Source organism: Hippoglossus hippoglossus, chromosome 19, assembly GCF_009819705.1.
Source record: "Hippoglossus hippoglossus isolate fHipHip1 chromosome 19, fHipHip1.pri, whole genome shotgun sequence".
NCBI classification, from domain to species: domain Eukaryota; kingdom Metazoa; phylum Chordata; class Actinopteri; order Pleuronectiformes; family Pleuronectidae; genus Hippoglossus; species Hippoglossus hippoglossus.
Window position 1 is genome coordinate 15,657,155 of NC_047169.1, and position 24,472 is coordinate 15,681,626.

General features: G+C 41.6%; 1 protein-coding gene across 2 annotated transcripts; it reads left to right on the forward strand.

Annotated features, from left to right (window-relative positions):
- Positions 1-6,981: 6,981 nt before the first annotated feature.
- Positions 6,982-21,990, forward strand: vstm4b (V-set and transmembrane domain containing 4b). Of its 2 annotated transcripts, XM_034571086.1 has the most exons (8): positions 6,982-7,104; positions 9,430-9,837; positions 17,349-17,402; positions 17,647-17,754; positions 17,973-18,006; positions 18,096-18,220; positions 19,287-19,348; positions 20,000-21,990. In XM_034571086.1, exons 1-8 carry the CDS (start codon positions 7,053-7,055, stop codon positions 20,123-20,125), a joined length of 969 nt encoding a protein of 322 aa, XP_034426977.1. In that variant the 5' UTR covers positions 6,982-7,052; the 3' UTR covers positions 20,126-21,990. The 2 variants fall into 2 exon arrangements, with proteins under 2 accessions (XP_034426977.1, XP_034426978.1); XM_034571087.1 differs by lacking the exon at positions 17,647-17,754.
- The last annotated feature ends 2,482 nt before the right edge of the window (positions 21,991-24,472 follow it).

Below are 24,472 nucleotides of genomic sequence, written 5' to 3' on the forward strand. Positions count from 1 at the left end.
CTCTGCACTTGAAGACGTCGGCAAAAAGTCATGAAAGCATTTCGGCCGTGTGGGTGTTTGTCAGCCGTGATCAGGGCCGTCCTCATCACTGGTGAGTAAAACTGTTTTTCTGTTTAACACTAAATAGTGCATGATGCTCCTGAACATGACACGGTGATTTAAGATGCGATGAAGTGATCAAAGCAACACATGAATTGGATATTGGGATAACATTTGCCTGTGAGCTTTTTGATTATATACTCGAATTCGCAGTCTAATAATAACACTAATGCAAGGATGATGCAAGGATTTGGTTTAGAAGGCGAATAGTTTTCAAGTGAACAGTTAAATAACAGCACGGCAGTTGTCTTTAACTTGTGTGAATTAGAAAATCAGGGCTATAACAGAGCAGAGCAGCCGCAAGAAACTGAAAAATATGTAAAAGAGAAGAGCTTTATAGGGAATTCAGCTGTTTCAAATATTGTATATGGGGCTACATGGGTGAGAATCAAAGAGATGAAGCGGCTAACACTACTTCAGAATGAAATTACAACACGATGACATCGTGACTTCTGCACATATCCAGTCTCGTACTAGGTTTTGACCTGGTCCTTTTTAACTTTGACTTTGACATCTCACATGGCGACAAATATGATGCCTGAAAAGGTCACAGGTTTTCATTTGTCATTGTTTATTGATCAGCTGTTTTCTGCTGATGCTGCATTTTACTTCCGATCTCATTTTGCTGTAACAACAGGGCAGAGCTGCCGGAGGAATGTGCTTACTGAGCATATGCTCTGTCTCAACAACACCCTGCTCCACTCTCAGTCATACCTCACCTCCCACACTTCCACTACCCTGTGTTTTGGCTTCTGTACAGGAGCAGCTGAGTGCCTGGCTCAAGGGGCCCTTGGCAATAACTCAGTTATTTGGATTCATCCTTTTATGTGGCCCTGTTCAGACCTGGTCTTAATTTATTCGTGTACAATATGCAATCAAAAGTTAAGAGCTCCAAGTACAGGTGTGAGTGAGTGGGTGTCAGTGAGTGTATTGCCGTAAACAAAGACAGGTGATAACAGCAGTGGAATTAATATGTTATATCCTATACAAATAAAACACACGACTAAAAGTATATAAAAATAACATATACAAATAAGAACACAGTCATAAAAGAATGCAAGAATAAAAACACCAAATGTGTCACAAAAATTAAGCATGACATCAAATTACATAAATGGTGGGGGGGGGTGTGGAGGGGCTGAATCAACCGCCAGCGATACTGACACAGCAGAGGCATCGACCAAAGAGTGTGCATGACAGAGGATTGTGGAGTGAGGCATGTCACATGAGTAGAGCAGCGCAGCTTCCTGAACTAGCTCGCAAGCATCGCTCCATCTATAGTTACAACAACAGTATCAACGAAAGAGTATCAACTAATTTTTGTAATTGCCATAACTGTAATTTACCAGCAAAAAAAAGACCGAACTGAGAGGAGTTGATTTTTCTCTAGTTGTGATACATCGAAAATCCAAAGATATTTTGATGAACGGACGTCTTGGTAATTCACTTTGTTCTTCACATAATTAAATGAAGCTTTAAACTCCCGTTTAGAATACATGTTGGTTGTGGGCGGTATTTTCCTTTGATATTCAAGAACAAAAGGCATAGTGTAGGAAAAAAGCAACATTGTTTTTAGGCCATAGTCTCAGTGATGTCACTGCTTCTGTAAGAGCTGCTCTCTGTGAAAGTGAGTTATGTGTTTGTTGTGTTGCCTTTGTGGCAATATCATTATTTATTATACATTTTCTTGCCAAACTACAAAGGGCTTTATCTCTACAGCAGGGCATGTAGTAATGTAGGTAGAGTGAGCTCGCTCTTATCTGTGGTGTTGCCTCCTTCCTGTTGCTCTGAATAAACCTGCTTCTGTGGCCTGAAGACAACAAACTGTGTGTTTCAGCGTTTCTGCTGACGAGCGTGAGAGGAGATGGAGCAGATGCTGAAGAAGGACTAGGTGAGTCGACAGAGGATGCACCGAACAAAAACCCTGATTCCAGGTGACGTCATGACCTGCATATCAGATCGGGGACTTCCTGTTGAAACGCTTGTTCAACAATAATACTTCTGCAACAGTCAATTTTTTGTTTCCTTCTGTTATTTTTTTGCAAAACAGAGCAAAAGCTTTTGTAGGGGGAAAAAACTAAAAGACATTTAATGACTTCAGCCACAGTTGATGTGTTTAACTATCAATTTAATCAATTTGAGTATTGACGCTGAGAAGTCATCGGTGGTTTCTAGAAGTATGCACTCGGAGAGTTATTCATGTAATGCGTCAGATACATATACTATGTACACAGAGGTTTTCTGCAAACTGTTTACATTAAACACAGGTCAAATATCGATTCGGATACAGCTGGAAGGGATATTTGTTTCCATTAAGTAAGTGAGGTAAGATCAACCCTCCCAAATACATATTTTGATTCACAAAATCTGGCTCATTATCCAGATCTGCACAACATGTCGCCTGTTCATTAACACATACCTGATTTGTTTTAATGCCTCCACAATGGTGACAGCTGATGGTCGGAGGCATTATGTTTCCGGGTGGTCCGTACGTCCGTCCCATTCTTGTGAACATCTCCAGAACGCATTGAGGGATTTTCTTCAAACTTAGTACAAACATTCGCTTTGACTCGATGATGAACCGATTATATTTTGATGGTCAAGGGCGCCTTTTTTTGTGAATGCAATGTATCCGGAACTCAGTGGTTGGTGGAGGCATCAAACCGCAGTGCAGCAATTCAAAAAACTTTATGGATGTAAATAATTACTGTCATGCTTTGGCATATTTGTGTTCTGACGGCTCCCAACCCAGCGAGGGCCACCTCCAGTGTGTTTGTTGTTGTAGCGTGAAATGGCGTGACGTGTAAAGCGGGCGGTGATATGCAGTCTCATGTCAGCACTGGCTCGTTGACCAGCGGTAGTTCTAGACTCACCCCCCCCCCACCCCCCCAACCCCCCAGACGCTTCCTAGATGTCCGGGATTCAGATTGCAAACACGAGTGAAGCAATTTGACATGTTGAAAGTTGCAGGCTGACCACGGCTGACACCTTTATCTTTCCACGAGTAAACAAGTTTTGAAATCAAACATGTCTTGCTCTTTTTTTCCAACCCCACCCCTCCACATAGTTGTCATACACAGACACACACGCGCTGCTCAGGAGGGCTGAACACGAGCATGCGTTGGCCAAACCGATGCTCTGCTCTGCTGCCGATGTTGTTTTCCATCTAGTTTGTTGTTGACCATTTCCTGTCCCCTGATTTTTGTTGTCTTTTTTTCGTCCTTTTCTTTTTCCTTCCAGATTTTCAGTACGTTTTGATCGGCACTGGGATCGGCCTGTTCTTGTCTGCTGGATTAATTATCAGCAAGGTCTGCATGATCAGGAAACATGTGCAGGACAACAGCACAGGTGAGGCGATGATGGGCCAGCCACAATACAATATTTCTAAATTCTGCCTCTTAGATTGTTCTTGTTAGATTCTTGTATATTTCTATGTGTGTAAATCACAGAAATGTTATGAGACTTTTCTTCATGTTGATGTTGTCATGTGTCCTTCATACAGAGGCTGGTATGAGAAGACCCAAAGAGGTGAGATGATAACCTTCCAAAGGTTTTGATAATGATACTGACCTGATAATTACAAAACATTCAAAGCAAAAAAAAAGATGAATCCCTTGTGATCTTTTGTCTATTTTGTCCTCGACAATTGATGAATCCTCAATATTTCGTAATGACAACAACAAAAATCACATGTCTAACTTTCTTGTATCTGAATGCAAAAAATTCCCTTGACTTTTATTTACTCTCAACAAAGAAATTGAGCTGTTGCTGCTAATCAGAGAATCCCGTGCCGGCGAAGTCCACAGTCACGCGATGTTAAAGGTCAAGGAAAAGTGAGCCACAGGACGATGTGAACCCTGCTGGAGTGGCTTCTGGGTGAAAGGTCAACCAGGCAGCCCTGTTTTCACCTCACATTTTTGTCTGACAAACATCAAAATATGGTTTTGGTTATGGTTTAAACTCTTCATAATTAATGGCTGAAAAGAATTAGTCCCAATGGATTGTTGTTTAAATGTGTGATGTTTTGAAAAGCTCAATAAACAAGCTCTAGTCACTGAAGAGCCTGAATGTGTCGATCTGTTTATTTTTTATTTTTCTGCTCCACTGACTCACCTTAGCACCACTCAGCAGTGCACTTGAGGACTAACTAGCATTTCATACAGCGGCCACAAGGGGGCAACATTACCTCAAAGTAAGATAAAGCTTTTCAATGATTCTTTGTGCTTTGTTTACATCAGAACTTGAACAGAACATTTCTGATTGAGAGTTGATAACATATGAATAATGACAGTGTCAGTGTGCTCAGTTTCCTGGTACAGGATCCTGAACATCTAAACATTCTTTCCAATGTTTCTGCTCTTTCTCTTATTTCACCTGTTAGAGTGTTTCTTACCACTGAACATTACATGGGTATTACTTGCATTACAAGAGAAGGTGACGTTCAATGTGAACTTATACAACAGCACATGTGGCAGAAAAATAAGAAAATAAAAATTGATAATTTTATTTAGGAAAGATTTAAAAACAAAAATGCTGAGAAAAATCACAAATAATGATACACAGTGCAGGAGGAGGCAGAAAACCCAGTGGGCTTATTTTAAAGCCTCAATACCTAAATATTAAAAATTTGAAAAAAGATATTTTCCACCTGAATGGGCCCACTTGGACATTTAGCGTTTCCACACACAGCCCCTCCGGACTTCAGTGAATGTCTGAACGCTTATTTTCTGTGTTTGCAGGATGTGTACATTTGTAGCCATAGAAACTGCAGTGATTTGTACAACGTTATGTTTTCAGCTTTGTATTTCTCTTCAACTAAATGTCCAGAAATGTGATTTAGCTTTAAGACACAAGATCCTTTTGCGACCCAAAGTTTTATCGTCTGAATAATAAGCAGGAAAAACGCAGGAAAGTGTCTAGAGAAGTAATTTGTTGAATCCCACAGCGTTTCGCACTGAATGCTGTAGGTAACACAGCTTTGGTAAAGTGGGGACTTCTTTCTGGATAGATCAGTTTCATTTGTCGGACTGTCGCCAGACTGGGGGCACTTACGAGGCCCTGCGAGCCGCCTCCGCTATTATCTGCGAATCAAAAGTGTCCCAGGTCTCCACAGCGCTGCTTTCTGAGGTTTGATAAAAGCCAGAAGAAGTGTCCCAAAAAAACACGAGCTGACAGACTGTTGCACAGGGATTTACTGTGGGATCCAGTTACATGAGAGCAAAGATGATGGGGGATAGATGTAGAAACACACACACACACACACAACATTAACCCTTGGTTGCAAGGGCCAGTTTTCACTACTACGAGCAACCACATTGGTTTAGCACTTGCAGAAACTCTGGTATCCTGAAAATGACTCACTTTACCTGCCAAATTTGATCTACATAATTGATTTATGATTTAGATTGATTTCATTATTGTGTCCTGCCTGAAACAGGCTGCATTATTCAGTAAAGGTACAAATCAAGAAAGAAAGAAATAGAAGCATCGACAAACAAATAAACAAATAAACAAATAAACCATCCTGACGTTTTTTCCAAGATTTAGAAACAAAGGTAGAAACTTCTAATCAAGCAACCGCTCCATTCTGGCATCCTGAGTGCACCAGAACATTTGTGGATTTTTAACAGGTACTTCCTTTAATATAAATATTCTTAACTCATCCCAAAAATGGCCGTACGGAAGAAAACGTGATCCGTTGTCAACTTCTCTTCTCAATTCACACAGTTAACATTACCTGGGATGTTTTTAAAATCGAACTGCGGAAGGATTACTGTACTTAGCTGTTCAACCGAACACCCATGACTCCTCTTTAAGTTTATTATAACATTCGATTCTTCTAATTTGTTGGTTTCAACACAATATCTGTTCACCATTTTTCTTCAAACGGGGCAAGTAACCTTCTTCTAACTGTGTCCAAGCTGCAGGATAAATTATATCTATGTACATGTATTGCAATTTAGCAAAAAACTGCTTGAAGTTCTGTAGACCATCGAGAGTTGTACGATTTACTCCAAAGAAAAACTTCCTAATTGAGCCTGTTTTCAGACACATGGAGCAAACGATTTCATCTCCATCACTTTCATTGACAACTGATCTGCCCACACAGACTGCTAACCCCCATCCCCCCACTGTGTCAGCGTGTGTGTGTGTGTGTGTTTCAAAATAAACCCCCCCGGCTGAGGTCTGCGCCCACTCACCTCCACAGCTGGAAGTGTGATTTGCTCGGCGTCTATCTCAACGGCACACTCCTCCCCTCCGTCTTGCACAGGAAATTACATTTCACACTCACTCGCCAGAAGTAGAGGTGTGTGTGTGTGTGTGTGTGTGTGTGTGTGTGTGTGTGTGTGTGTGTGTGTGTGTGTGTGTGTGTGTGTGTGTGTGTGTGTGTGTGTGTGTTTGTGTGTGGTCCAGGTATTACTCATGTTGTGGGGACCTGAATCTGTTTGCACAGTCTCATTATAAAGTCTCTGAAGTTTAGGGTTAAAGTTAAGGTTAAGGTTAAGGTTTGAGTTTGATAAGGCTAAGTTTAGTTTAAGGTTAGGGTAAGGGGTTAGGCAAGTAATAACTACAGTTAGGGTCAGTGTAAACCTCCAGGAAATCAATGTAAGTCAATGTAATGTCCTCTGAAGTCATGGAGTCACGACTATGTGTGTGTGTGTGCGTGCGTGCGCCCTCCCCCATGCCCACTCTTCTTTTGTTTCTGTCTGCTCTGTGTGCATGAGCGAATGTTTGCGTGTGTGCACGTGAGTCTGCCAAATGTGTTTTCACTGTGACAGGAGGGGGGAGGAACGAGGAGGAGTGTCAAATGTTTCATATTACACTCCTCAGCTAGGAGTGGAAAAAAAGAGAAGAAGAGGAGGAGGAAGAGGAGGAGGAGGAGGAGGAAACCTGGGGCTGCTTTTCTTCAGTGGCATTTAAGTTGGAGTTTATTGAGGCAGCAGCCGTGGAAAATGAAGATCTCCTCTGTGGTGTTTGCTCTCCTGACTCAAGCACTTTTTGGAGGTAGGAGAAAAAAGTTTATTTTTTGCATCATACAGTACCTGAGTGGAAGTGGTGGAGAGAAATTGATGTCAGAAAAACGTTGCAGAAAGGATATGAGAATCAGGGAGGATGTTGGGGGTCATGGCTCAGGAGATGGAGAAAAACATTTTTGCCTGATAGGACGCTCTTTTAACTGCTGTAAAAGTCTTCAGTGACTGCTAGAATAAATATGCTTTACATTTTGGAGATTGCAGGGCGGGATGGCCAGAAAAAATAGAACGTTTTCCAGAGTTGCATATGTTTGCAGAGATGAGAGGGAATTCCAAAGTGAAAATTGGTGGTTTTCCTCTCAGTGTTTGTAAGTAAAACAGCTTTGAGTGTCGCATCTGTATTCATTCACAGTGATTCCGATGATGTGCTGTCAAAACAGCGATTTAAAAAACTGCATTTCACCAGCAGAATAACACGTTTCAACCCTTTATTTCACCCAAATGAAAGACAAAAACGTCTTACTTGTGTGACAGTGAGATGCCTTCGTTTCGTGGAAAATGTGGAGTATGAAATTGCTCAATGCTGGAGAAACAGATGTTTGATATATCGTCGCACAACACATTCGGCTATAAAGCTCGCTCCCTCGGTATTCGTCCCACGTATGGCGTCACAGGCCAAAGACAACAAGGCTGTCAGCGTGAGAGGAAAGAGGACTGCTGAGAAACAACACTCCCTGCCAGCCCCCGCACTCACAGAGGACATATAGCTTCCACTCCGGGAACAAACCTCCAATACATTAGTTGCACTGGTTATTGTTCTTTTCATGCTGTTTGGTTGAGCTAGAGAGTTCGGGTTGCTCAGCGAGGCATTAGCTGCCTCTTCTGGTAACACTCACCATCTTTAAACCATTAGGCTGCATTTAACTTCACTGTGATCTTCGGGGGCCAATTGGAAGTAGGCTGAGAAGTGTTATTAACTGGGTCAATACAAAGAAAACATTTACATGAAACTTTTCCTTACGTGTGAGTTTTTCCCCTCATATTTCACACAGAAAGAAATACACATAGAGAGTGAATCTAAACTCCATGAGTATGTGCTGATTTCTAAACTGGAGCCCATAACTTGACAGCTGTTCCTATTTTCCCCAAGTGATTTTTAAAGTTAGGCAGCAATTAACAGTTTAAAATTACAGTTTTTAAAGGTCCAATGTGTAGGCTGAGGTGACATTTAGTGGATAAGTTGCATATTGGAACCATGTAGGAGAACTTATCGTGGCGTAATTACGTGAGAGACCCTCTCGAGAGTCACTATTTAGCTTGTCCATTCTTGGCTACGGTAGAAACAACATGGCGGACTCCATGAAAGAGGATCTGCTATTGATGTAGATATAGAGGGCTCATTCTATGGTGACAATTATTACTTCCATGTGATTATAAACTTATGAAAACGTGATTATGATCATTATTCTGCTCTGTTTTTGCTTAATTTGCAAAACTGAGAATGCAATAAACTAGTAATGCTGTTTATTACAGTCAGAAGTTCTGGAGAGATTGAGTAAGTGGACCTTGAGTAGAGATTATTTAATTTGGCACACAGCTGCTTGGGGTTACTGTTAACCTAGGGTTAGGGTAAGGGGTTAACCTAGGCTTAGGGTAAGGGGTTAACCTAGGCTTAGGGTAAGGGGTTAACCTAGGGTTAGGGTAAGGGGTTAATCTAACCCTAACCCTAAAGTCCCAAAGTAAAGGGAACTCCTCTCCTCTAAAAAAAACACTGTTCCCGAAGCTCTTGAAACACCTCGTTGATAGTCCATCCGATACTTCTACACCGTTGTGATGTCACTTGAGATGCCAATGCCCCACATTTGCAAAATGCACATCTAGCGGGAAGTCTCGTACGCCCCCTATCAAAGCCAGGGAGAGTGGGAGTGGAGGTCAACATTTCCCACACCTTAAAGAGACAAGAGATAAAACCAAGAGTTTCAGACAGAGGCTGAGTAGAGGTGCTGCAGCCATGGACAGTTTGAGGAAAGTAATACTTTCTCTGAACAATATTAATAAATTCTGAGGAATATGTAAAACTTTTCAACTTTCAACCCAAATATGAGTATTTAAGAAAAAACATTTTACACGAACATCGAAGCATGAATTGTATTCGGGTTTAAACTTCCCTGTAACCCTTCTTTCCTCTGATTTAGAGTTTCAGGCAGAAAAATCTCTGTCAGACAGAAAGTTAGTGCATCGTAGCCAACACCTGGCAAAGAGTGGGCGTGGACTATAGACACAGCCCATTCACTCTGTGTGCTTCAAACAGATCTCAGACTTTCTACAATGACTTGTCTAAATCTTGCTTTTCCAGATTTGTGTTTGGCTATCAACGTCACCATCACCCCATCCCCCTTCACAGTGGCCCAGGAGGGTGAAAACATCACTCTCACCTGTGTTGTGTCCCAGCGGCGCAGAAATGCCGCTTTACCTGTCGTGAAATGGACCTTCCTACCAGCGGGCACACAGCGGTCGGAGGACGAACTCTTAATCGCCCGCGTCAACATGAGGAAGGCCCGATTCTACAGCAACTACACCAAAAGCTTCCCATGGCCCAAACTGAAGCTGACGGTGGTGAAGCAGGGGAAAATCTTTGACCTGCTGATCTTGAACGTCTCCGAGGGGGACCAGGGGCTCTACATGTGCCGGGTGCAGGAGTTTAAAAAGCATCAGGACCGCTGGAAGGCCTCGTCCAACTGCACGGCCGCTACTGATCTTAGAGGTGAGAGCTACATTTATTATTCAGTTTTGTCCTGTTCCCAGGAATTTTCAAAGAATGTATTGTTGAGCACACAAGGTATTCAGACGAAGACCACCTTAATAGAGTCAGATCCAAGATTATGGCCACACTGAAGCTAGGCAGTGTCTCAAATGTAGGCTGCACCCAATGTCTCTGTAGTATTGAACTCGTCTGGTAGCTATAAGCTATTTTAAGGCAGACGGTATAGTCAGCTTTAATTCCATGGATTACTCACCCATGGATAGTGATGAGCTTTGATATCAGACAAAAATATCAAAAACCTCTTAAGAACCTCCTCAAACCATTGACCACTGACCAAACACACGCTATGCTCAGTATGTTCCAAGGCTATTTGGCCGAATGACTAAGCCAGAATACGGTGGGTCAGAATAGGGTGGGTCAGACCAATGGAATATCAGGACATGGATCAGGACACGATTGGAACCAACCATTCCTACTCACCTGTTCGGTGGTGTATTCACAAGTCACAAGTTTACAAATGATATGACTCAACTCCAAGTCAGTCAAGCAAAAATGTAATTTACAGAACCTCTTGCTGCCTGTTATCAGGTAACATGATTTACTATTCGCTAATCATCAGTTGGATCTTGCTTATTTCCTGAAAGTTTTACCTAGGGCTGCCTGTCAAAAGAGGATGCAAGAAACTTTGTATACAAATAATGTATACAATATTGTATACATTAATTATTTTTCTCAGAGTCATGTTTCTTCTCTCATCTGGACTTTAAGAACCCCTGCATTAGGCAGCTACCATTTATTTTTTTGTACAAGGCACCAGTAGCTGTAGCCTAGTTTCTAACACAATGACATCACTGCTGTTAATAGTGCGGGGCGGAGAGTCGACAAACTATTTTTGCAACCACAACAGAAGCAATGACAAATACTGTTTTGATAATAGTAAGACCACAGATAGTTTAAAGCAGATGAGCGGTTGGACTACAGATATGTTCCATGGCCAGCAGCAGAAAGTGTGAGTGTTTCTGAGCAGCGCACTACAAACTGTTTGAGGTTTTAGTTGAATGTTTTTAAAGGAGCGTAGATGCCCTGTTAAATCTCTGTCAGCCAGGATCAATGACTGCATTTAACCTGAGGGCTTAAGGCTTGTCAACCCTTTGTGCCACCACTCATATGTAGGAAATTCTATGAATTCCACAAAAGTATATCACTGTTTAAATCAAAGTGTTTGTAGGTCAAATGACAATGTGCTAACAGCTCATGGCAGATAGAAGAGAAGGCAGAGCAGTGCTGCTTCTCTTGTAGTAGCAGTTTCTCCAACCACAGATGAATGATGTAACTCATCTGTCTGAGGAGTTCTTGAAGTGGTTTCCTGAGCAAAAGCATCGTCCTGCTTTTGATTTCACAGGGGAAATGTCATTGGTTAGGAACACGCCTGGAGATAAATCGATCCTCCATCGCAATAAGTTGCGGCTTTGACTGAGAAGATGATCTTGGAGTAAGCGCAGAGAGAGTGTGAGGTTCACTCGGTGAAATGGATGAGACATCCACTGGTGCCACATGCGGCACAGAAATCCCTCCACTTCATCACACTCTAACTTTTTTTGATTTGAGGAGCAGATGTTGGTGCCATTCCCTAACGCAGGATTCACACGTACATGTGTTGCGCCAACGCTTGACAGTGGTATTGCCTGACGCATGGTGAAAACGTGTCATGTTAGTTTTCAATGCAATGCTAAATAGAAGTACACAGGGGATACAAAGCCCAACAACTGCTGATTGACAATATATTTGCGTTTGTGTGCGCAAAATGGAAGAGCTGTGAGCACGTGTGATCGGATCGCTCTTCACCGCCCTGTGTGCAAATAAACACGACCGTCATTTGTGTTAGTGAGAACCGAATTATGTTGTTTTTAGTCAGTCTGGGTTTACACATGTGTCAGATGACACTTTGTGTGTGTGTGTTTGTGTGGCTGTGTGTCAGCACTAGAGTGAGAGAGAATCAGAGCAAGCAGAGTCAGGAGGGCTGACTAAAAGAATGAATGTGCGCTGCTATAAAGAAAGAGGTGATCAGTGTCTATAATGTGGCGGTGGTTACACACAAATCAAGGTTTAAACTGTAGCAGGGCGGTGAAGCCAGCTGAGTCGGTGTGTGTCTGCGTGACATCGCGTCAGAGAGAGAGTGAGTCACTGAAAAGTGAGTCAAGATAAACTGTAATTTAATATAATTTATGAGTGCCAGCTCATAGGTTCATTTATACAGTTGAATGAATTTTCGAGGAGACAGATCAGTTATTAGGAAAATAAACAAATCGCCCCCCCAAAAAACAATGGTGGACTCAGCCTTTTGCCAATAAACAAAACATATTGGTCCAATTGCCCAACCCTTATCAATCACCAGCTACACCAGCAGATATTAGGCTACACTCTGATGGCATCCAGGACCACTTTCACCTTTAACGTGACCTTTAACCCCAACGATTTATTGATGGAAGCTTTGGAAATAACACTTGGTTACCACTGGGTTAGTCGGATCATTAAACAGACATCTTGACATTTGCAGTTTATAGCGCAGATTAATGCACTGTGTAATCCATTTCTAACACTTGTCTGAGATGGATGAAACAGGTGTGTGTTCATCTTTGGAAAGACTAGAAAGGTAATACGCTTTTAAAACTCCAAGTAGGCCTATTGTTCAGGGATGCTGCGACAACACTATTTAGATGAGGGGTTTGGTGAGTGATCTTATCTCGAGTGCAAATCCAAATCTCTAAATGTATTACCATGATACTGTTAGTGTTCCTCCCGTCTTTGAACAACTGTAGACACTGCTCCCCACATTTTCCATGGAAGCGTTTCTAGAGGCTGTGACTTTCGGTGTGGCCACAGCCAAGTCTGGGCTCAGGCAGACACACAGGCCCAACCAGGAGCTGTTGACATTGGCCCCGACGAGGAGTTTCCCCTCCCAGACAGAATGTACAGAGAAACTCAGCAGAGCTGCAACAAGAGATAATTGTGCTGAGGAAGGTGAAGTTCGCACGTTTGTCTGCAGTGACAGGCGAGTGGGCAGCTGGCTCGTTTCTGGCTCTTACCCTTTTCGTGGTCTAGGATGTGGTGAGCTACTGTATTTCCATCCGAAGAAGAGGTGGCCCATTATAGTTTCAGTGATGATCACAAAGTCCGCTGCAACATTGTTGAAGGAATACTGCAATTTCGACATGAATGGCAGTAGATGTAGAAAATACAACTATACAATTTATTTTTTAATTACAGTCCAGGTCAACAAGAAGCTAAACCCGAGATTCCCTGTGTTTACAAATGATTTATGGCTAGTACTAAAGAACTGAATCCTCCAAATCTGAATTAGATTCAATAGAATCTCATTTGTAATACAACCTTTCCTTAGATCCAACCCCAAAAACCTATATAGCTAATTATCTTCAGATTTTTGGCAATTTATTTTTTATTTACATTTATTTGGATGTGTAAAGTGAATTTTCATACTCATTCATAGTTATAATTAACACACGTAGACACTAGCTCAATATAAGTTTACTGTCACCCTTTAATATCATACCTCCATAAAGTTGGAGGAGAAATGGGTAATGGTTGAAATTAGTGCATAAGATATCCTGACTTCTAGTTGCTTTTATGAGTGAAGCATCAAAAGGACTGCATCCTACATTTCCCATAATGCAACTCCAAATTAACTTTTCCCAGATCTTTCCTCGATGGATACCTGAAGCCCACAGCTTATGTGGCCTGTTGTAAACTTGTTGTCCCTCGTCTGAGCTAAATAACTGTTATATTAATTTCAGACAATTACTTTCACATGTTGACTTGTGAGTAATGAGTAAACTGATCTGGAACATTTGAGTTATGGGTCATGAATCTGTAATATTAGACTCTCCAGGATGTAGGTTGAGTGATTGTAAAGATTGTAAAACTCGAACAACACAGGAAAGCTGTTCTATTTCTGATCATTGGACCAGCAGGTGTCCACACTAACAGTTGACAGCTATGATAAACATCAGCTAACCATATGAGGGGGTGAAAACCCCCCTTTGGGACCATTACCACTGGTTTCCACTTCAGATAGGACACGGCAAATGATGTAGATTTCATGGTGTGTGTGTGCGTTAAGTTAAACTGATGGAATTCCTGTGGTCGGATAACATTAGGTGACCAGGTTTTTCCACAATAGGTCAGAGGGTTTGTTAAAAAGACGGAAGGCAGAGCACGACCTCCTCTTGGCATAAACAAACCGAAATGTTTAGGTATTTCTATAACACACGTGGGTGATTTTAGAGGTGCACAGCACACGGATGTGGCGTGGGTTTAAGTATAGTAAGAACACAGGGTACTCTACTGCTACATGAAAATAAGAAAATATCACAATTCTGAGGCCACAAGCATTTCTCAAGAGCTTTTTCTGTAAGAAAATAAGAATATGATACCAACAAAATCAGCCTATTTACACAGAGATGCTAATTCTTGCAGGGACACAACAGGAAGTTAAAGGGTGGCTTATTTTAAGCTGAAGCCGGACGCAGAAGACTGTGCGTACATTCATCTCCAGCCTTTTATAATACAGCACATTAGAGCATTGACTGAGTCAGTGGACAATGAAGTCACAGAGGGTCAGTATTCACTCTAGTCCACGTCTGTGTATTGATGTTTACAGTGTTGGGTTTGTTGCAGCACAAAAACGAGCCACAGAGTCAGCAACTGAGTGCAACTCTGTGGGTCTGACAAACAAAAAGGCCTTGTTGAATGTTTCCACTTAGTCCGATGAAGTCTTCAGCCATTCAGAAGTTTTGTAGATGGGGATAAAAAGCAGATTTACGGCAGACAGTGTTCAATTTCTGATTATTCCAACATGTACAGCTGCCTCGCTGACAGAGCTACACAGAACCTGAGGCAAAACACGCCGCATAAACGTCATGGATGTTATCAAGATGTACACTGTGAGTAATTTACTGTGGAGGCAGCGTCGGGCTTTAAATTGAATCATCTGCAATTTGAAACAACTGAGAAAGTCTGTTTTAAATAGTGTTTGGATTCATGCGTCATAGTCTTACCACAGATATGATAGTGTGTTGTATACATCCATGCATGTAGAATTTTCACTATGAACAAAAAATGTTGTTTATATGCCATTTACACTAGTTCTACAAACAACACAATGGTCACATTACACAAAACGGACCAGTTATGAGTTCATGACAATGCATCATGAAAAGTAGTGTACAACTGGTCACTCACCGAACAATATATACCATCATGCATTGCGCTCGCGGCGGAGAGACAATAAGAGAGAGGGCAGCAGGATGTACAAATGTAAATATGAGCAGAGCAGCGCGTCACAGCATAAACTGCGGCAAACACGTTTATTTATACATTTGAATATGGTCATTCAACATCCTTGTATACTTGTAACACATGACATTTAAGCTTAAGTATAAAAAAAGATCAAAGTATTGAAATATGTCAATCAACTTGTTTTCACTGTTTGAAAACTCCTGCCCACTGAGAGCCAACTACCAAAGGAGCTTATTTCAATACCATGACCTTTTCAACTATTCCTGGTTGATAACATGAATATAAGAGTGAAATAAATTGAATAGGCTTTGGGCATGGCCATGCTTTTATCAGTCGTCCAAACTGGACAAACTAAACACCATTTGAGTATTTATGACAACTGAAGGCTGACACAGGTTCTCTTTCATGTTGGGAAGGGGAGGGGTGAGGTGAGGGGTGTTCAGCTGCAACATGAATCTTCACCTCTAGATGTCACTAAATTCTACACACTGAACCTTTAATGGAATAAGCTTTAATGTATTCTATTGTTCTCCACAGAATAAAATAGCTTTTCTCCCTTTCATTCACCTACAGTTGTTGTAAAGGTCTCTTTTTTATGTGTGTAAATGTTTGTTTGGATTATTTGAGGCATGCTTGCGTGTTTGTCAGTCAACATGCTGTGCAGCCAGTCTGCCTGTGGGAAATTCTCCAGCCGACGTGGTGGCGAGCCTGCTTGTCAGCTCCTAGAGGTTTGGGGTGTTCCAAGATGCCCCTGATGGGTGTCGCCTGACGCGCTTCCTACCACAGCAGCTCAGCAGTATGTCGTCGTTAAGACGACTGTGGTCACATGAGCTGGACAAATGAGTGAGTGAGGTGACATGTTGAGTATGGGAAACATACTCTCTGTCATTTTGGACACAAGCAGCACATAGCTAGGATTCTCATATCGGATTTAGGGTTTTGATCCACCACTGGTGCTCATATTAGATTTAATTTGGAGGCTTGGTAATCATCTACTGTGTACATGGATGTAAAGTCACATCCACTATATTGGAATCTTGAAAAAACTGTTTAAGTTGCATTGAGTTAATAAACCCCTCATTCTCGTAACTTTATGTATTTTAAAGTTTTGCCTATATCTACAGTTCTGGAATCACACCCCACATAGGGAATGTCCAGTCTAGCTATAGCAACCAAAACAACGCAGTCACGCATCAGTTTGGTTCGATTGGCCCCCAGTTCCCTTTTGCCAAGGCCCCAAACTCCCTTGAAATGCTCCTGCCTGAAAGCAAAACCAATTCTTCTTACCTTCAACTTGGGTCAAAAAATATCGAGTATGTTGCCATCAACTGAGTTTCTAACTGACCAACTAGCTAGCTAGCTAATCAAGTCAGTTCGTTTTCTATCTACACTTAATTAAATGAAAATGCAGGGATGGTGAAGACAAAAGCAGACATGACACATTGTTGCGGTGCACTAAAGGTCCTTAAAACATGCAGCAACAGCAAATTTCACAGTTCAAGTCCCAGCCGGGGATCATTGAACATGTCACACTACTTCCTGCCTCCTCCACCTTCACACTGTGACTATAAAATAAAAGTAAATAATAAATGAATCTCACTGTAAACTGCATGAGTGCAGCCTTAGTTCTCCATATTGTTGTTGAGCTAAGCTGCTGTGATTTAGCCTAGCCGGTATATCATGGCAAACCGGGAAACTCGAATGACCGTAAATCAATTTGACCGGGATCTGAATGTTCTCGGAAACATTTTAATGATCATGTTGTTGACGTCACAGAAAGAAAAAATATGTCTGAGGTGAAACATTCTCAGCCAGTCTGTGGACCAAAATAGGCAAAAGTTGTTTAATTTGTTTTACCACATCTTTTATGAAGGTGAAAGAGATGGCTGGGCCAAGCACGTGAGAGGAGGTGAGGGGAGAGTTTAAAGTGATGTATTTACCTCCAAACCCACTGTTTTCACTATTGTCTGAGCTAATGAGCTATTTATCCCTTTTCATCCAGTAAAGTTTAAGGTTGAGCTCTCTGGACAGTGAATCAGACACGATCAGGCTGGGAGGAGGCCCACCTCGGCTCGTTGTCTTCCTGCAGTTGGGTTTATTTAAACTCTGCCTAGTGTGTAATCAAGAGGCAGTGAAGCCACAGTGACGACTGCGACCTTCACGTGTTTCTCTTCTGTCTTTCTTTCTCCATGTAGTGCATGTCCTACCGGCAACCAAGGCCAAAGAAAGCCTGTGGAGCTTATTTGAAGGTAAGTCGTAATATTTTTAGTGTGTCTGTGTGTGTGTGTGTGTGTGGTGGACTAGCTGGCTCTGGATCGTCCTTGGCAGGCAAAAATAATCCAGACCAAAGGATGTACTACAGTGCTTTAAATAGCTCAGCAAAACACTTACTTCTTTTTTTTTCTTCCACAAGATTATTGTGTGCAGTGAAGCCGTGGCGTGTGGCCGCTGTGCTGGTGGACTAATGTGTGTCGACATGTTTGTATGTTTTAGATGTGTACCTGTGTGCGGTGCTGATCTGCTCAGTGGGCCTGCTGTGCATGTGCATGTTCACAGTGACGGTGACCTGCCAGTACATACAGAGGAAGCAGAGGTTAAAAGGTGAGCAGCATTATAAAGATTGTTGTGTTCAGAAACAGAATTGACATCTGTCCGGAGAGATCCGATAACAGTGGACAGCTCTGTGTTTGTGTCTGTTCACACCTGGGATGTTTGTGACTGACTGTTTGTGATCGGATTACTGTGGACGGATGTTAATACCAGGTCTGAAGGGGTCATTGTCTCTGCACCAGTTTCTAAATTGTGCTATATCTATGCAGATAACTATCATCTGGTCAAAAGCCCACAAAACAGGTAAGGTCTTACAGAACACAGCCTCATACTTAAGTCAAATTCTTTTTGTTCTAAAAAAAAAAAGGTAACCTAATCTGTTATTACTGCAGCTCTGGAGAGACAGTGACCAGTGTCGTCAGTTTGTCTCCTGCTCTGCCTGAAAAGTCGAGGAGGTACAGGAAGAAAAGGAGAAGAGACCATCAGGAGGACTTACCACCTGAGATACCAGCCAAAGGTAAAGTCATAATGTCTGATATGTGTTGGAAATCAGGCTATCCCCTAACTTGCATTTACGTGTGTTTGCATGTTATTTCCCACAAAGAACACCAGCAGATGTAGCAAAATATGACCACCAGTCCAAACTGAGTTTTAGACCCTCTTCAAATTCTTCTGTGTGGCTTTCCAAACATGAATACACCCTGGCATGCGAATGCCACATTAACTCTTGAGTTACGGGGTTGTTTCCTGAAGTGGACAGGGAAAACCTTCTCATCCTTAACGAACCACAGCTCAGTCACAGCAAGTCTTCTTCCTAATTAGCATGTGTAATGCATCTTTTGAATGGAAGCAATGATTCTACAGTGAGTTAATTACCATCAGCGTGTTGTGGTCGACGTCCCAAATCACTAAGTATCCTCCCAAATCACTGCTGGTTCAAATTTAAGTGGGAACAGTGCTGACAAGGAAATCCTGCTGCTTCGTGGTTTTGAAGCAATTATGGACTCACTCTTTGTACAAGTACATTTTCTTAACAAAGCAATTTCTTGATGCAACATTTGCATTCAGTGCTTTTGAAAGCTCACTGAATGTGCTAAATCTTGTGTGGAGTAATGTCAATTTATCGATCCAGCATATATCTCCGAATATATCCTTGAACAGCCAGTCTAGCTGTTTCCTGCTGTTTTCAATTTTCATGCTAGGCCAAGATGACTAGCTTATATTTCATGAGAGATGCTAAAATGCTTTTGAAAAGGTAAGAGGGACTAAAGTTAATCTCCAGAGGTGACCCGTCGCTTATTACACGTAGTTATCAGTTCCATGGTTAATATAAAAACCAAAACTAGTGCAGCTTTAAGCTAAAGATCTGAATTGTTTGTTGTGTAGTCGACAGACATGTCACTTTAGAAGAGGGTGACAGTAAGGGCTTTGAAATATGTCCTTTGATGCTTTGATCTAACCACCATGTGAAGGGGCACGTCTGTAACATGTGTGGTTGTGATAGATTAGTCTCATCCAGCATGTGTATTATGTTTACTAAACATATCTTTACCAAACCACTAACTCTTGTTTTGTCTGTGCAGCTCCCATTGGAGACAAAAGGAAACCCAAACTTTTGAAACCACAGCCAAGGAAATTAGTGTTGGTAAGCGCCTTCCATGACTTTTATGATATTTGTCTTTTATTGTTGTCAGGTTATCAGGGAATATACCCAGTAATCCCTCCTGTTTTTATGTTTACGTAACTGTTATATGTACATAAAATTAAGGCTACATCATGTTAGAGTTTGAAAATGCATCAACTCTGTTAGGGATAGGTCTGGTGAGTTTTAGAGCCGCTAAAATGAAGAAGTTTGGAAATGCTGCTGGCCCTGCATTAGTTTGAAAACTCTGGGGCAGCATTTTAGTCTGGACAGGCAGACATAGACACTCACAACCGCTTGCTGATTGGATGTTTTCGGTCCCAACGTAGCCTTCAGTGACTCGTCAGGCTCCTATCAAATGGCACAAAATGCTGCAAAGAGTTAGCTAATTTTGGCAGCCTCCAACCCAGAAATCCTGTTTGATTGCTCACATTTACCGAATCGAAGCCAGTTTATAGAATTTCTTGTCAGTATTCATATCTAACACTGCAATGTCATTTGAGCAAACAGGCGAAATCTACATCATTTCCAACCCTGTAATTATCATCTCACCACTGATACCACTTTATTCCTTTCCCACTTCCATCTCCCCTTCACCTCCACCATCATTTCTCCCCCCCCCCCCCCTCTCTCCATCTGTCTCCACATCTTTAGCCAAAGATAGTGGAGGAGAATCTGACCTACGCAGAGTTGGATCTGGTGAGGCCAATTCCAGAAACCAAGGCGTCATGTGGCGGCTGCGTGTACGCTCAGATACTGTTTGGGGAGCAGGAGCTATGAATCAAACACACACACCACTAGTAACTGTGCCTCATGTAAAAAGTATCGTATATTTATAGTCTGTATTTTGTACTGAAATGGTTTGTGAAGGTTAAAATGTGCAAGAATGTACAAAATTGTACATATGATTTTATACGAACTTTGATATAATTTTCTTTTATGAGACCAAGATGCAGAAGAGAAATATTTTGTATGCTGATATTTTTCTTTTGCATGCGTGTTTGAATCCTGTGTAGCTCAAGCTGGGAACACAATAGAAGACTACCATGCTGAATGAGTCTATCTTCACAATTAGAATGGAGACTGGAGGCTAGTCAGAGCCTCGATCCCGATCATGGCAGACATGCGTCAGGCAATATTTGCAACGTGATATCTGCAGTTTAAATTCCTGTGGTGTTTGAACATCGAGTTTACTCTTGGGTCGGGTGATAAGGGTGTTAATACCACGCTTATGTCTGTGCTTTACGTATGGAGCTAGGGTCAGGAGGTAATTAGCTTAGCTTTGCATACACAGGGGAAGCAGGGGAACACAACCAGTCGGCCTGTAGCTAAAACTCAACAAGGCTAGTATAGGTTATGTGCTTATAGTTTTTCCCTGCTTCTCGCACTTTCCTAAGCTAAGCTAATTTAGCTTCATACTTGATACATAAGAGAGGCATCGATCTTCTCATCTAAACTATGACCCAAACCATCAAACTGTTCCTTTAAAATAACAAATGCTGGTATTATAATATCTAAAATACATGAAGGCTCTATGATGGCAACAGACTGTCAGGAGGAGGCGGAATTCATGACCTACCCTTTAGCCCGCCACCATGTGCCAATCAAGACGTTTTGGCTTCACTTTTGGGGAGCAGTCATGTCATCCATGTTTATATAAACAGCCTATCGTTGCACTTCATGTAGTGACATAGTTACATCCTGGTCACTATGAGTAAGAAGATCAAGGGACAAAATAAATTAGAGACCTCCATTGTTATGAATGTGAACTAGTGCATTTTCAAATGTGATTTACTTCTAGTATGTTCCCAGCATTATCTGTCTCACAACATCTGTATTCATTCTGTTTTTGTGGGTCAGGCGGCAGTTTATAATGACCACGACTCCACAGAGTTGATATTAAAGTAGCGATTAGCCCCCGACCTCTGCCTCACAGGCAAGTTTATGTGAGACCCTTTCATCTGGTGCCAAAATCAACTTAACTGGCTGTTAGCGACAAATGTATGTTTACACACATGCAAGGGTGGAGTTGCATGCAGGAAAAACACCCTTGTAGACTAACACAAAAAGATGCATACTGTAAATCCAAATAAACAGTTGTGACTGGTAACAGGGACAGAACTGAGACCTGTGTTTGGACTATTTCACATTAATGTAAGTCACATATAAGTTGATTTCGTTTAGATAAGAGCCAGAGGCCACATTGGCTGTAATCGCACATACCTTCGCTACAGTCTACTTGCTTTCTCACTTTCCGTGTTAAAGTGCAAAGGAGTCTTTTTCCATTTAATGATCCTCTGGATTCATGCATGGAAGAAGCAATGGAAAGTGAACTTGAAACCCAGACACAAAGGCACCGGATCCCAGCTTCCCCACAGACTTCCACTATCTTATAAGAAGTTATCTGTGCCAATGGAGATGAAGTAGCACTTTCTTTGGAATGCTTGAAGTCTCAGAACTCCAACTCTTTTTTCCTGTTTTCAAACCAGCTAATTATCTGGTAACTACTAGGATGCAGTCACTCCTCTGTCAAACTCTCAAGAACACTTGGTAGCCATGTTAGCCTAAACGAAATTATAAATAAAAATCAAACCCTATAATAAATTTAACCCAAATATTAGACCAAACATATTGAAATATGCAAATTCTGATGTTTACACTCAAAAGTCTTAAGTGTGAAGCACGAAAGTTGATGGAGCATTCTGACACAGATAGGCAGACCTACCAACCAATCGACCATTTAACCGGGACAACAGCCCCAATGTGCTTGGACTTTTCTTTTTTCTTCTAACTTTATATTATGTTACAATGCAAACCACTGCTGACCCCTGCATTTTTTGATTTTTCATTGTCCTCTTCTGTTCAGTTGCACAGTGTTTATTATCCCTGTATAAAATGACTGAAACTGACCTTTCAGTGGTGGGTAGAAGCGTCTTAAAAATGCCCTCAAACTGTGAAATGTAAAGTTTCTTCCAGACCACATTGTCCTTAATGGGAGTTCGCTAACTAGAACCATGTGTATGAATGGTGCCTCTCCGCTCTCCCTCTCTCTGTTCCCCTCTTCCTCTCTGCCCACCACTGACCTCTGAATTCATCAACATTCCAGCGTTTTGGCTCTTGTCCATTTTGTACATGTTTGTGTTTGTATCAGCAAATTAAAGAAATATGAAAGTTGATGGAAGCATTATGCTGCCAGAGTGTTTTTAGCAGTGCTATGGCTGCGGCTCTATGGATGATAACATTTCACTCAGTTGTTCTGCATAGATGGCAGAAACTTTTGTTCTGACTTTGAATGAACATGCTTACCAAAGTGAAAGTGGTCAACATTATGCTAACATCAGTGTGGTAGCACTGTCTCTGTGAGCATTTTTGCGTACTGACAGTAGCATTTAGCTCAGATCACAGGAACCATTGAAGTCCAAAGCTGGACGATGCGTCTCCACTCCCTCCCACTATCTATGAAGCCAAAATATCCCAGATGCTGCCAACCTCTTGAGCATTTTGGGCCAGTCTGCAAAGGACCAATCGAGGGATGGAGCTGCGTTAGCAAGGTCCTGTCGATACACATGCATCTCTACGTGAGACAAAATGAACCCCAGAGGTTTTATTGAATTGTCTCAACCGCAAAGAAATGTATTTGATATAAAGACAGGGGTCAGTATAGATGACTTGATTTAGAGGGAAGTGGTCCAAAATCAATCAAATATATGTAAAGAAAATAAAGATCGAATTGGTTAAGTGAGTGGGTTTGTTTAAAAGAGAAGTGAAGTAGGTGAAATGAGGGTGAGAATAAAACCAAGAAATTCCATCTTTCCAGTGGGGAAAGGAAGGCAGATAGACTTCAGAGGTGTGGGATGAGACGATGTTATAGTCGTCTGTCTGTGAGCACAACAGCAGCTGCTCCTGTAAAAAAACAAAACAAGGGATGTCACCGGCAAAACAGCCAAACAAAACCTGTTAAAGCTAATACCCTTGTGTGTGTCTGTGCTTGTTCTGTCCCATGCATGCCATCATGTTAGTCCATAGAAATACAATGAACACAGTCTACAATCAACATATCCTCTGTGGTTACAGTAATGCATAGCTACACTGGCCTGAAAAAAGAACGTAATGAAAGACCTCAGCAAGTGGAAATCACAGGAAGTAGGGATGAGAGTCAGGCACCGAACCGAATGTCTTGTAAGCAACTCATATCCAGTGTCCAGTGTGGAACCGTCAGTCCATGTTGGAAAGTTGACCTTGTCCTCGGTGATCCCTTCTGTAAGTATATAGCACTGCTGGTCATGACCCGAACCAGGCCCATTGGGACAGTGCCTGCTGGCCTCCGAACCCAATAGGCTTCTAGCTGTTTGGTCCTCATAAAACAGTCACATGCACAGAAGGACTCTTGTTGGGAAACAAACTACTGCCTCAAAAGAAGCAATCAATTCCCCCTTGAAAGTATTTACTCAAGTTAAACCAGATTTTGGGGCCAAAAATCTGAGATTTAGAGAATAAGGTCGCAATATTACGAAAATAAAGATGTAATTTTACAAGGAAAAAGTCATACATTTATGAGACTAAAGTCATAATATGAGAATTAAGTCATAATATTGCAAGAATTTTAAGTTTTGGTCTAAATGTCTTGCAAGTGTCTTCTCCGATTCTGAAGAAAGAACAGCAGGAGGCGAAATATTTGGTAGTGTTTGACTGTATATCTGTATACTGACTTTATCTGTTATACACTGAAATTGGTTTTAGATTTTAGGTCAAAAAGGAGTGGAACTCTGGGAACCATGGGTAAATCTGAAAATGGCAAGAGAAGCAGGTTTACTCATTTGAAGGTCTGTTAAATATACAAATTTCAAAGCATGTGTTTCTCAAAAAATAGTTGATTATGTCATTTGGCATTTCTAATGTTTAAAAAAACAACTGGCAGAAGTTGTAACGCGTGTGAAACACAAAGAGTTCTAGAAAAAGTAAAGCACATAATAGCTCGTCACAGCTTATTGCAAACTCAGAGAGCCTGGCTCTTGTTTTGAATCCAACAGCTTTTTCATCTTAGTCTTGCACTTAGATGTGTTTGACAGACATGCAGGCACTGATGAGGCATTTCATTATTAGTCTGTAGACAACCTGACTCGTCTC

Coding starts and splice junctions, on each gene's coding strand:
- vstm4b (XM_034571086.1), top strand. CDS start 7,053: ATGAAGATCTCCTCTGTGGTGTTTGCTCTCCTGACTCAAGCACTTTTT. Junction 17,403..17,646: donor CCTGTGGAGCTTATTTGAAG/GTAAGTCGTAAT, acceptor TGTATGTTTTAG/ATGTGTACCTGTGTGCGGTG. Junction 17,755..17,972: donor GAGGAAGCAGAGGTTAAAAG/GTGAGCAGCATT, acceptor ATATCTATGCAG/ATAACTATCATCTGGTCAAA.